The sequence below is a fragment of the Garra rufa genome, chromosome 9 (genome assembly GCF_049309525.1).
Source record: "Garra rufa chromosome 9, GarRuf1.0, whole genome shotgun sequence".
NCBI classification, from domain to species: domain Eukaryota; kingdom Metazoa; phylum Chordata; class Actinopteri; order Cypriniformes; family Cyprinidae; genus Garra; species Garra rufa.
In genome coordinates this window covers 9,327,871-9,342,426 of record NC_133369.1, presented here as the reverse complement: position 1 = coordinate 9,342,426, position 14,556 = coordinate 9,327,871, and the positions used below count along the sequence as shown (strand labels likewise).

At 29.0% G+C, this 14,556-nt stretch overlaps 1 protein-coding gene across 1 annotated transcript in view; it reads right to left on the bottom strand.

Annotated features, from left to right (window-relative positions):
- The window catches only part of LOC141342549 (ras/Rap GTPase-activating protein SynGAP-like), an 81,248-nt gene that overhangs the window by 41,765 nt on the left and 24,927 nt on the right, over nucleotides 1-14,556 (bottom strand). The window contains exon 2 of the mRNA XM_073847019.1: nucleotides 1,045-1,181. Within this exon, the coding sequence (XP_073703120.1) occupies nucleotides 1,045-1,181 (137 nt within the window). The remainder of the gene's footprint in view (nucleotides 1-1,044; nucleotides 1,182-14,556) is intronic.

Below are 14,556 nucleotides of genomic sequence, written 5' to 3'. Positions count from 1 at the left end.
TGAGGGAGTCCCAGTCTTGGCTCACTTTGTGCCCTTGGTAAGATAAGGGGGAAATATATTTAATAACTTCTTTACATAAAAAAAAAAAAAAAAAAAAAAAAAAAAATGAAAACGTTATGAAAATTATATGTACACAAAATTGCTGCAGTTGAACAGTAACAATTAAAATTTTGAAAAAAATATGCACTGACATATATAAATAGTATAATATTAAACTATTTTTACTAATAATGTATATTTTTATAGCAAATTAAATGAATGACTGTTCACCAACATTAAAACTTTGTTTTAAAGTGAAATGCCAAAAAATGAATAAAATGTCAAAAGCATATATCAAAACATAAAATCTTAATATAAATCAAATTAAAACTGAAAATATAAAAATGCATAATTTTATTTATTTTATTGTAATATTACATTTATTATTTAATTATTATTAATTATTTATTTTATATAAAATCCTGTACATTTTATATAGCAAACAAAACAGTTTTGAACTAAAATAAAACTATTAAAATCATTGTTGTTAACTGAAATAAAGTTGAAACTAAATAAATGTAAATATTAGGTAAAACACTTTAAAAAAATGACAAAAGCACGTCAAAAATGTTAAATACTTAAAATAAAATTAAAACGGAAAATATAAAAATACATCATTTTATTTATTGTATCTGATTTAAAAATTATTTATTCTTTATGAGTATGTGTTTATATATAAAAACACATTTTAATAATATATATTAATAGTTTTTGAGTATGAGTATGAGTATGAGTATACATGTTTTTATATAAATTATAAAACTGCTAATAATGCCCAAGACTCATATGCACACAAACATAATACTTAATATGAGTTACAACACTTATATCACTCCCAGACTGTACATGCAAGTCAACTAAAGAATACAGAGACACAAAATATATTTTTAGCAGTGGAAAATCCTTGTGTAAAGCAGTGGTAAAATGAGCAGCCAGCACACAAACGGTAGAGAGGAAGATGTTGGAAAGGAAGTGCATGATTGTATGTGATTGGGTTGCCAGTACCTCCTCCTGGTCCAACATGTAGAGCTGATTTCCACTGATCACACACAGACGAGGATTCCAGTCGGGTTGCTCGTAGGAGGGAGCAGCAGCAAAGGAGGGCTGGTGTCGGTAGGAGGGGGGGACAGCATACCTCGCATCTGGGACAGGAGAAGAGGAGGAGAGGAGAAAGGGTAAGGGGCTGCATGTCAGGAATAAAAATGGAAGACAAAACGATGCTTTTATTCCAACTAGTTCCAACTGTATGCAGATTTAACCTGAATTTACAACATTTGGCCAGTATGTGGCGCTGTTACCAAACATTCAGCCACAAAGTTTAAAGAATATACACATCTTAATTCGCTTTGAATAAAACTGCCACATTAAAATAACAATACTTTAAGCATGGCATTTTCAAAGTGAAATTCATTGATGAACTACAAGAAAATGGTTAGAAGTTTCACATGTATTTTAAACTGCACGATTTATGATATTGGCCTGCTGTTTTATTTATTTTTTATTTTATTTGTCTAGCTTCTATGGGCTGGATTGTCAGACTTTTTTATTTTATTTTATTTTATTTTATTTTATTTTATTTTATTTTATTTGTCAAGCATTTATTCTTTAGGTTGTCAGATTTTATTTTATTTTATTTCATTTGTCAACCTGTCATGCTTTGGGTTGTCAGATTTTATTTTATTTTAATTTTATTTGTCAAGCTTTCATTGTTTGACTTGTCAAATTTTATTTTATTTTATTTTATTGTATTTCATTTTATTAGTCAAGCCTTCATGCTTTGTTTTGTCAGATTTTTATTTTATTTTATTTTAATTATCAAGCTTTCATTTCATTATTTCATTTTATTGTATTTGTTAAGCTTTCATGCTTTAGGTTGTCAGATTTTATTTTATATTATTTGTCAAGCTTTCAAGCTTTGTCTTATCAGATTATTTTATACTATTTTATTTTATTTGTCAAGCTTTTATGCTTTAGGTTGTCAAATTTTATTTTATTTTATTTTATTTATTTTACTTATATTATTTTATTTTATTTTAAGCTTTCATGCTTTGGTTTGCCAGATTTTATTTTACTTTATTTATTTTACTTTTACTTTTATTTTTTATTTGTCAAGCTTTCATGCTTTAGGTTGTCAGATTTTATTTTATATTATTTTATGTTATTTGTCAAGCTTCTATGCTTTAGGTTGTCAGATTTTATTTTATTTTATTTTATTTGTCAAGCTTTCATGCTTTAGGTTGTCAGATTTTATTTTATTTTATTTTATTTGTCAAGCTTTCATGCTTTAGGTTGTCAGATTTTATTTTATTTTATTTTATATTATTTTATGTTATTCGTCAAGCTTTCACACTTTGGGTTGACATATTATTTTATTTGTCAAGCTTTCATGCTTTGGGTTGTCAGATTTTATATTTTTTATATTATTTATTTTAATTTATTTATCAAGCTTTAATTTAATATTATTTAATTTTATTTAATATTATTTAATTTTATTTGTCAAGCTTCCATACTTTCATGCTTTAGGTTGTCAGATTTGATTTGATTTTATATTTTTTTATTTGTCAAGCTTTCATGCTTTGGGTTGTCAGATTTTATATTTTTATATTATTTATTTTAATTTATTTATCAAGCTTTAATTTAATTTTATTTAAATTTAGTTAATTTTATTTAATATTATTTAATTTTATTTAATTTTATTTTATTTGTCAAGCTTCCATACTTTCATGCTTTAGGATGTCAGATTTGATTTGATTTTATATTATTTTATTTGTCAAGCTTTCATGCTTTGGGTTGTAATATTTTATATTTTTTATATTATTTATTTTATTTTATTTATCAAGCTTTCATTTTTTATTTTATTTTATTTGTTAAGCTTTCATGCTTTAGGTCGTCAGATTTTATTTTATTTTATATTATTTTATTTTATTTGTCAAGCTTTCATACTTTAGGACATCAGATTTTATTTTATATTATTTTATTTGTTAAGCTTTCATGCTTTGGGCTGTTAGATTTTATATTTCTTATATTATTTATTTTATTCTATTATCAAGCTTTGATTTTTTATTTTATTTTATTTTAATAAATCATAAATATCTCTATTTTATTATATATTTTTAATATATTTCAGGAATCTTTGATAAAAAAGAATGTTCAAAAGAACCGCATTTATATACCCTCTTCACAAAGGCTCATAATCAAACTATTACCTTTTTAAATGCAAAATCAGTCAGCAAGAGGGCTATAAATGTGCCAACATTAGCATCAGGGTCAAAACAGTTGGTCAAATTGAATTTCACACTCTCCCCAATCAGCGTGCCAGATTTTGCAACTTTTTACCATATGGTTCAAAGGGCTGTCATAGACTCCCAGCCAAAAACAGTCACAAAAACCCAACAGACTCAATATGTATGTACCTAAGAACCTTTGGTGCTCAGCTTCAAATAAACATAGCAAACACAGCCTTTTCCAGACATAAACAATACATTTGAGCTAGTGTTCTACATTTTTATAAACAATTGCACCTTCCAGACTTCTTTTTTCTCAGAATGTGAACGCATAACTCACATGCAGACTTTGATATTGATGGCACTGTGCTTTCATCAGGTTTTAAAACAAGCTGTAAAGCTGTCACACGTTGGGCTCTGGCCCTGTCAGCCAAGGCGAGAGCAATAAAGCGATTACTGTGGCCTTTGACTTTTTTTTAACTTCATCCCTGTTCTTCTATAAAACTCATGACTGGACGAGCCTCCCACTCTTGCGCTCCAAAAACTACAGCTCAGAGTCCATATTCTGCCCCGGTGTCCTCTTGTTCCATGAGCTCCTACCCTCTGAACCTCCAGCCAATCAGAAACAGCCTTGACAGATGGTGGCGGCATCAGAGGCATGCTGGACCGGCACAGGACGCTTCTGTCCAGACTCACACACACATTTGTCAGATTTCCTCCAAGCACTCGAGAACAACAGGGAAAGGCACTCACAAAACAGATCAGTGGACTTAAGCAGCCGTATGTTTGCTAGAATTTATGCACAGACAAGGGGACTTTTCTGCTTTCCATTTGTTAAAGACTGTGGGAAAACATCTTTGGCAAATGGAAAAGAAAGTTCTGTTGCTTTATAAATCTTTATTTATAGTCTATTATTTCTTATTTCAGTGATAGTTATTTCAGTACAAGTTAAAGTAAATTAAAAAATAAAAATAGTACAGTGGCAACTAGCTGAATTACATTACATTAACAATTAAATAAGATTTATTTCAAGTAATTAAAGTGTTTTTAAATGTTCTTTAAATGTATTTATTTAGTTTTTAGGTTTTTTTTATTTCAGTGTTATTTGGGTATTTATTTACTTATTTTTATTGTATTATTTTTTTATTTCAATGTTAGTTATTTCAGTACAAGTTAATGAGTAAACAGTATAGTGGTATTGTTTTTTAAATTTATTTATTTATTTATAGTTTTCCTAATTATTTTTTTATTTCAGTGTTATTTAGGTATTTGTTTATTTATTTTTTATTTCAGTGTTTGTTATTTCAGTACAAGTTAAAGTAAATGCAAAAAAATAGTATAGTGGCAACTAGCTGAAATTACATTATATTAACAATTACTATAAGATTTATTTCAAGTAATTAAAGTGTTTTTTAAATGTTCTTTAAATGTATTTATTTAGTTTTTAGTTTTTTTTTATTTCAGTGTTATTTGGGTATTTATTTACTTATTTTTATTGTATTATTTTTTTTATTTCAATGTTAGTTATTTCAGTACAAGTTAAAGTAAATTAAAAAACAGTATAGTGGTATTGTTTTTTAAATGTATTTATTTATTTATAGTTTTCCTAATTTTTTTATTTATTTCAGTGTTATTTAGGTATTTGTTTATTCATTTTTTATTTCAGTGTTTGTTATTTCAGTACAAGTTAAAGTAAATGCAAAAAAATAGTATAGTGGCAACTAGCTGAAATTACATTATATTAACAATTACAATAAGATTTATTTCAAGTAATTAAAGTGTTTTTTAAATGTTCTTTAAATGTATTTATTTATTTCAGGGGGTTTTTCAGTGTTATTTTGGTATTTATTTACTTATTTTAATTTGTTTATTTCAGTACAAGTTAAAGTAAATAAAAAGTAAAAAAAAATATTTATTAAATGTATTTATTATTTTTAAATAATTTTTTATCTTAGTGTTATTATTTATTTAAGTTTTTCAGTGTTAGTTATTTTAATACAAGTTAAAGTAAATAAAAAAATTAAAAAAAAAATGATAGCATTTTTTTATTTCAGTAGTTGAATTAAATTAAAAAATTAAAGATAGTACAGTGGCAGCTAGATGAAATTACATTACATTTACAGTTACAACAACATTTATTTATTTGCAGTTGTTTATTGTTTTCTATTTCTGTGGAAGTTATTTAAATAGTTAAAAAGTTAAAATACATTAAAAAATAAAAATAGTGCAGTAGTTTCAATACTTTCAAAATTACAATAACATTTATTTATTTAATTATTTTATTTTAGATTTTTTTTACTTCAGTGTCAGTTATTTCAGTACAAGTTAAAGTAAATAAAATAAAATAAAAATAGTACAGTGGCAACTAGTTTAAATTACATTACATTTACTTATTTGTATTTTTTTACTTTTATTCATTTATTTGTTTATTCATAGTTTGTTTTATTTCAGTGTTAGTTATTTCAGTACACATTAAAGTAAAATAAAAAAAAATAAAATAGTGCAGTGGCAACTATCTGAAATTACATTACATTTACACTTACAATAACATTTATTTATTTATAGTTTTTTATTATTTTCATTCCCTTTTTTAAACATACATTAAATTTATCATTAAAGACTAAGTGACATTAAAGACTTTTACAATTTTGCAAAAAAACAATTTTTAAATAAATGTTGTTCTTAAAAAAATCTTTAAAAAGAAATATCATGTTTCCACAGAAATATTAAGCAGCACTAGTTTTAGCATATTAAAATGATTTCTGAATGATCATGTGACACTGAAGACTGAAAATTCAGCTTTGCCATCACAGAAATTACATTACATTACATTTTAAAATATTTTAAGACAGAAAACAGTTATTTTAAATTGTAACAATATTTAACAACAATACAGTTTTTATTGTATTTTGATCAAATAAATACAGCCTTGGTGAGCAAAAACAAACAAACAAACAAAAAAACAGTTAACCCCAAAATAAAATCTGATCCAAAAAGCACCACAAAAGTAGTCCATTTGTTTCAACACATGAGACTAAGTAATGACAGAATTTCCATTTTAAGATGAACTGTTCCTTTAACATGACAGCAGGCCACAAAGTGACTCAAACAAACACTGCAAACACAGTACTGCGCTGCTGCTCTGAGCCGTATCCCCACCGCTGGGCCATGCAACACACTCACTACAGCGCGCTGGGCTCCCCGCTTGACAGTAAGCCAGCTGAAATCTTTTTCACCATGGAAATAGCCTGTCACATCCAGCTCCATCCTGACAAGAAGTCCTGGAGAGCTGGAGGAGCTGCCCAGCGCTGCCCTGTTTAGCGGCACTCCCTGCCACATAAAAAAACAACAACTAAAGACTTCACAAAGATAGAATATGAAATGATTTAGTTGCAGGGAATATGCGAAGTGACTTTATGCCAACTTAACACAAGGTACGATACGTCAGTGTTTATCCAAAGCAATCCACCTTATTCTTCAATGCGGAAGTAAGCGTATGAGAGGCTATAGGGAAATAATGAGAAGAAAAACAATGTACTGTAAACAATAAAACTGCACTACAAAGCTATGTGTTCATAATTAAGATAACACATTTAAAATAATATGGTAAGACACAGCAATTTGCAATATCAAGCAGCAAAACCAGCTGTTTTGTACAGCTAAAAATAGCAGGACATGGATTAGACCGGAAGCCGGTCCCATAAAATGTACAAATGGCTTATGGGAAAAATAAGATGGTTAAAGCTGAGGAGAATATATTGTACTTAAATACTACTACCTCTGTTTTGATTAGTGTTTGTTTACCACAGTATCATTTACATACAGTTGAAGTCAAAAGTTTACATACATCTTCATCTGCTAAATGTTGATTATTTTACAAAATAAGAGGGATCATACAAAATGCATGTTATTTTTCATTTAGTACTGTCCTGAATAAGATATTTCACATAAAAGATGTTTACATATAGTCCACAAGAGAATATAATGGTTTAATTTATACAAATGACCCCGTTCAAAAGTTTACATACACTTGATTCTTAATACTGTGTTGTTACCTGAATCATCCACAGCTGTTTTTTTTTTTGTTTAGTCACAGTTGTTCATGAGTTGTTTGTCTTGATAAGTAAAACTGCCTGCTGTTCTTCAGAAAAATTCCTAAGGTCTCACAGATTCTTTGGATTTCCAGCATTTTTGTGTTATTGAACTCTTTCCAACAATGACTGTATGATTGTGAGATCTATCTTTTCACACTGAGGACAACTGAGGGACTCATCTGCAACTATTACAGAAGGTTCAAATGCTCACTGATGCTTCAGAAGGAAACAACGCATTAAGTCAGGGGGTGACAACTTTTGAACAGAATGAAGATGTGTACATTTTTCTTATTTTGCCTGATCTTCAAATTCCAAAAGTTTTCACCCTCCAGCTATTAATGAATTGCGTTTCCTTCTGAAGCATCAGTGAGTGTTTGAACCTTCTGTAATAGTTGCATATGAGTCCCTCAGTTGTCCTCAGTGTGAAAATATATCTCAAAATCAAACAGTCATTATTAGAAAGGGTTCAAATACACAAAATACACATTTTTTTCTGAAGAACAGCGGGCAGCCTGGTAAAAAAAAAAAAAAAAAACAGCCTGGTTTTAGCTGGTCAGCAGGCTGGATTTAGAGGGGTTTTGGCCACTTTTCTAGCCAGGCTGGGAGACCCAGCTACTTCCAGCTTAAACCAGCAGCTAAGACCAGCCAAACAGCCAAGGCTGGTTTTAGCTTTTTTTCTTTTCAGCAGGGAGTTTAACTGTTCAGGACAAACAAGGGACTATAACTATTTTCTCTTGTTGACTATATGTAAACATCTTTTATGTGAAATATCTTATTCAGTTTAGTACTAAATAACAAACAAACAAAAAAATAACATGCATTTTGTAGGATCCCTTTTATTTTGGTAAAATAATTAACATTTTGCAGATTCTGCAAGATGTATGTAAACTTCTGACTTCAACTGTATGTCTGTCAGGACAGGCTAAGACACTAAATATGTATTGAATATGGAGGTCTAGGAGTGACATGAAAATCTCTAAATCACTTGCTCACCAATGGATCCTCTGCAGTGAATGGGTGCCGTCAGAATGAGAGTCCAAACAGCTGATAAAAACATCATGATAGTAATCCACAACAGTCCATCAGTTAACATCTTGTGAAGTAAAAAACTGGTTTTAAAAAACAAATCCATCTTTAAGACATGTTTAACTATAAACCTTTGCTTTCAGTTTCAGTTTGCTTTCTCTAGTGAAAAAGTAATCTCGTCATGCACTGTTCACAAGCAAAAACAGTCCAAAATAGCTCCAAACCAGTGGATTTTGATGTGATAAGACAACAGAAGGAAGCATTATTATGGAATATGGACAGAAGCAATGGTTTAAAGTTAAAACCCTTAATGATGGGTTTGTTTCTTACAAACACAGCTTTTCACTTCACAAGATGTTAATTGATGGATTTGCGTGGTGTGGAGTACTTGTGGATTACTGTGATGTTTTTATCAGCTGTTTGGACTCTCATTCTGATGGCACCCATTCACATCTATTGGTGAGCAAGTGATGCAATGCTAAATATCTCTTCAAATCTGTTCTGATGAACAAACAAGCTCATCTACATCTTCTCTGGCCTGAGGGTGAGTAAACATTCAGCAATTGTAATTTTCGTGTGAACTATTCCTGGTTAATGATTTCTGAACAACCCGTTTTGGAGCTTAGCTGAAATAAAAAAAAAAGCTGTGAATGAACTAGGGTAGGAGGCTTCAGTAACATTTGCTTTGCTAAATGAAAAGCTGTTCTTCAAATGGTGCATGTGTTTCAGCACATGCACCAGTTATCATCCTAAGCGGCCTTTGACATCTCAGACACAAACGCTGCAGGCGCCTCTTCATGTTCTCCATCACAAACGCTGGGTGTCATTGGCTAGCACACTTCTGAGAGGGTGTTACTATTCTTTCGCGGGCTGCGGGTGCTGATGTGTGCCACGCACATGAGGATCAGGCCACGGATGGGTCAGTCTCACATTGTCATTATGCAGTCCAACAGGAGAAACACTGATTATTCACATCGCTGCACTCCAAACAGCGCTAAAAATAAATCGCAGCGTATCTCCTGATGCCCCAGGCTGGTAGTGCGGAGAAAAGAGAGTAGATGCGAGTTCCATAATCATATCTGCGTTGCATTAGCAGATGTCAATAGTCTGTTATACAGTAGGATGAAAGGCCATGCTTTGATGCATGAACAAAAGCATTTCCGCATTCATGCACCATGATGGACATGTGACCTTACACCATAATGGACCTTAAAAGGCAGGAATATGTCATCTGCCAGTAGTAGGAACCAAATGTTATTGCTCAGAGGATGCTCTTATATAGCTTTGGGAGATTTACATATCGGCTTTGTTTTAGATGTTTCTGCTAAAACTCATTTGGGGATCTAAAAATATATATGGTTCATATTAAGATTGCTGACAGAACATTTGAGCAAAGCAACTGCTAAATATTGAACGTTCCGTAAGTAACTCAGCCAATCAGATGCCAGCAAACACGATCATGCAAAATGATTGACAGGTTGAGAATGTTCCTGATTGGCTGGCTTTCAGAATGGCTATAATAACACACCTATTGTTGTTTACAGAGCTCAAGGTTCTCACCGAGAGGTCGAGGTTTAACTGGTTACCATTGGTCGGTTAGCCCCTTTTGGTACATGCCAGAACTACACCATCCTGAAGGCAGAAAACATTTCTCTGCATTGAGGGAAATGTAAAAGTAGTTTGTTTTCTAGTGAATTAAATGTTTTGCATGAACAATATAATTCACAAATATTTAATAATTAAAGTAGATGTTTTGTAAGTGTCTAGGGCTGCATGAATTTTATTCATGAAATGAATAAAATTTTGGGGAAAAGTCTAATTGTGATTTTTTAAATATTTTTATTTTTATTTATTTATTTATTTATTTTTTTTAAATGTGATTTTAAAAGGGGCTCCATGTTTGCTGTGCTTGTTTGAAGGGCTGAACAATTTGGCCCTATTTTTTCAGTTTTCAGTTTTTTAATTATATTATTTAAAGTAATAACAAATTAGTAAGGATTTTATTATTAGTATTATTATTAATAAATGTGTTTTGTTGTTGATGATATAATTATTAAAATATAAAAATATTTAACAAGAAATATAACTATTATAAAAAAGAAAAACATAATAATAATTATTGTTATTATTTATTTATTTTTTATTTACATGTAAAATTACAATACTGATATTTTTGGCTGACTTAATTTTTTTATTTTCAAGTATTAAGTATTGTTTTATTTATAACATAATAATAATAATAATAATAATAATAATAATAATAATAATAATAATAATAATAATAATAATAATAATAATAATAATAATGCTTTTGTTGTTATTATTAAATAAAAATACTTGAAAAGAATATAACTCGTAAAATTTGTGATTTTATTTCAGTGTCAACATAAAACAATATAACTAATAATAATAAATTAGTAAGATAATAATGATAATAATAATAATAATGTTTTTGTTGATTATATTATTAACAATATTCAAATATTAAGCAAATGAAATATAACTATTGTAAAAAGGAAATTATTATTATTTTTTTTTATTATTATTTTTTACATAAATGTAAAATTACAATACTGATATTCATGGCTGACTTAATTTATTAATGATCAAATATTAAACAATTGAGCTTTTATTTAGCTTTTATTTATAATATATAATAATAATGACAAAAGCAATAATATTATTAATAAAAATGCTTTGTTGTTGTTATTAAAATAAAAATCCTATAACTCGTAAAATTGGTAATTTTATATCAATGTCAATATAAAACATAAGTAATAATAATACATTTGTAAGATTATTATAATAATAATTATTATAATAATAATAATGTTTTTGTTGTTGAGAATATTATTAAAAATATTAACATATTAAACAGGAAATATAACTATTGTAAAAAAGGAAAACATAATAATAATTATTATTATTATTATTTAAAAAGAAATATATAAAATATACAAAAGAAATATAACTATTGTAAAAAGGAAATTATTATTGTTATTATTATATAATAATAAGGTATTAATAACAAATTAGTATAGATTTTTATTATCTTAAAAATAATAATAATAATAATAATAATAAAAATAATGTTTTTGTTGTTGATTATGTTATTATTAACAATAATAAAATATTAAACAAGAATTATAACTATTGTAAAAAAGGAAAACATAATAATAATAATTATTACAATACTGATATCCACAGCTGACTTCAGTAATTTTCAAACAATAAACAATCAAGCTTTTATTTTGGTGGCAAACCATAGGGAGAGCACAGTTGTTTATAAGCATTTCTCATTACAAATTTGGGAAGATGCTTGGCGCATATTGCAATAAACCGGACCGGCATCCTTTCCTACTGCTTTTGATGTCACATCTCAGATAACAGGCACAAAAACTTCAACGGTTGCCTTTAGCAAAGATGGCAGATCTCATATAACTTGAGGTATCTTGCGTCAATCAAGCAAACCTCTATGGTTGACAAAGTAGTGTGTGATTTATCCTTTTCAGCCAACTTTTAGGATTACACCAGCATATAGGACTGAAAAACCACAAAAAAATGCCATTTTGATTTCAAAATACATAGCTTTTCAGTTTTCTAATCTCATTGATCTCTAGGAGAACCATGTGAGATATTAAAAGAGATTAAAGCGTGGTTCTCCATGAAAAGCAAGGCCGTATTCATGCTGCCCCAATCGATATCTGGAAGCTCCAGAAGCGGCGTTCACATCTACCTGCTCGTCTCCTCGCCGCATCCTCCACACGGCGTCACTGTAGCTGCACTTTACAGCTCCCGCCCCCCAAATCTACATACAGGAAACAAGGTTACTGCCCAAGAGATGTCACTTCCGAAACACCCACTCTCTCTCTCTCTCTCTCTCGTTCCCTCGCTCGTTCTCACCCACACACCCCCAGCTTATTGCCATGACAACCGGGAAAAGAATAGAATATAAGTGAGTGTTAAAGAGACAGATGATCAGAGAGAGAGGGGGAACGAGAGAGGTATGGAAGACGAGGATAGAACTGGACGAGAAGAGAGAGGGAGGCAGAGAGAAAGAGTGCTAAAATGTGTGGGAGAGAGAGAAAAGCGAGAGACGGAGAGGAGGGAGAGATGGGAAAGAGAGCGAAAAGAGAAAGAGAGAGAAAAAACGAGGGGTTTGGAGAGGAACGGAGGGAACGAGGACACTTTTTTGGGAAAAGAGAGACCATTTCTTGTTCCCATAGCAACCTAGCCATCCATGAAATACTCTATTTCTCTTTCGCTCGCTCTTCTGTCTTTCGCTATGTATAGCTCATAGTATGTATATGACAGTAGAGATCTGATGAGTGAATGAGACGATGTGCACATCAGAGGAGGAATTAGTGGCAGTTTTGATGGAAACTGCAGTAGAACAAGTAAGTAAAGTTTTGCGGAAATCAGGGCCAATTGAAAAAAAATTGAAGTGGCTCACACAATACAGAATTGTAAATTGAAAATTAATATCAGGAAGCTTTAAATAATCAGGAAGATTAAAATAATAATAAAAATTGGTAGAAATGCTGGTATTGCACCAAACATATTGTTTTTTTAAATTAATAAATAACAAACATGTAAATAATATATATTAAAAAAAATCCAAAACTTATTTACTAATATACATTCAAAAACAATATATTATATTATAATTTTTATATATAAATTTTAATTTCATATTTTTAAATATATTCCAAAAAAATAATATGAAAAAAAAATATATATATTTAAAAAATAATAAATACTGAAGTATTTACTAACATACCACTCCAAAAAATTATATATATAATTATAAATGATATATAATTATAAAATTAAAAAAATTATATATTATATGTTTTTATATATAATTTTAATTAAATATTTTTAGTTTAAATTTTAATTCGAATTTTTTTAATAATTATTACTATATTATAAATAATATTTATTAATACATTTACATTTATTTAAAAAAATAATATAAAAAAAAATGTAATATTTTTTCAAATGACATATTAGAAAATAAGTTTTCAAAATTAATTTTTAAAATAATAATTATATATATATATATATATATATATATATATATATATATATATATGTATACAGAATATATTTAAACTTACTTAAATTTTTTGTATATTTTAATTTTATATTTTTAATTTATATATGTAAATATTTATTAATTAAAATATACATACATACATATATATATATATATATATATATATATACACACACAGTACCGCCGCTCCCTATACGCAGAGTACGCAGTCTTCGTAGGGCACCAACTCCAAGGGGGGCACCATCCCAGCTGCTAAAAAAAAATCGTTTTTATATATAATAATAATAATAAATTAATTTTAATAATATACATATACATATACAAATAAACAAAAAAATATATATTGCATTTTACGGTGAACGCAGAGTAGGCTAGTAAGCACACGTGATTCACCTCTGTTTACGGCTGCCTATTTGGCCAAAAATGATGATAATAATTGATGAACAATATGCCTGGTCCTGGAAAGAGACATCAACAGTCCGGCGCCGAGAAACGAAAGAAAAAAAAAGCCCAAGATGAAGCCCGTGCATCACTTTCAGGTACGTTCATAATCCTGTGAAACTTTATTTTATTCTGTCGACGTTAATAATGTGTTTTAATGTCGGTAATAATTTCACGACTAACGCATCTTTCTTAATATGAAAACAAGCAGATCTAAGTAAACAAAATGACTTAAAATGCATCATATTAAAGGCAATTATGATTATTGATTAATAATGACCATATGGTGCCATTAAATAACAGCGTTCAAATACATAATCTAATACAAAATTAACAGTTTACATTACAATTTTATTAGAAATGCCTGAAAAGGTCACCAAAGGCCTGGTAAATGCAGTTGTTACACTTACATGATGATCGAATTCCTTGTTAAATATTGACCAAACATTTAATTAAAATATCCACATAAACTTCCCCATCATTTCCTCAACAAAAATATGTGGATATCATAACCCTTGTCCGCTTTATTGTCAAAGCTGCCACATGTACAGTGCATACAAGAGTTTTGAAGTTTCGTTTCTCTCACACTCTTGGTGCAAACAGGTAAAAACACAGAATAAAAATATATTTAAAAAAATACAGACAAATACAACTATTATGTATTCTATAAAAC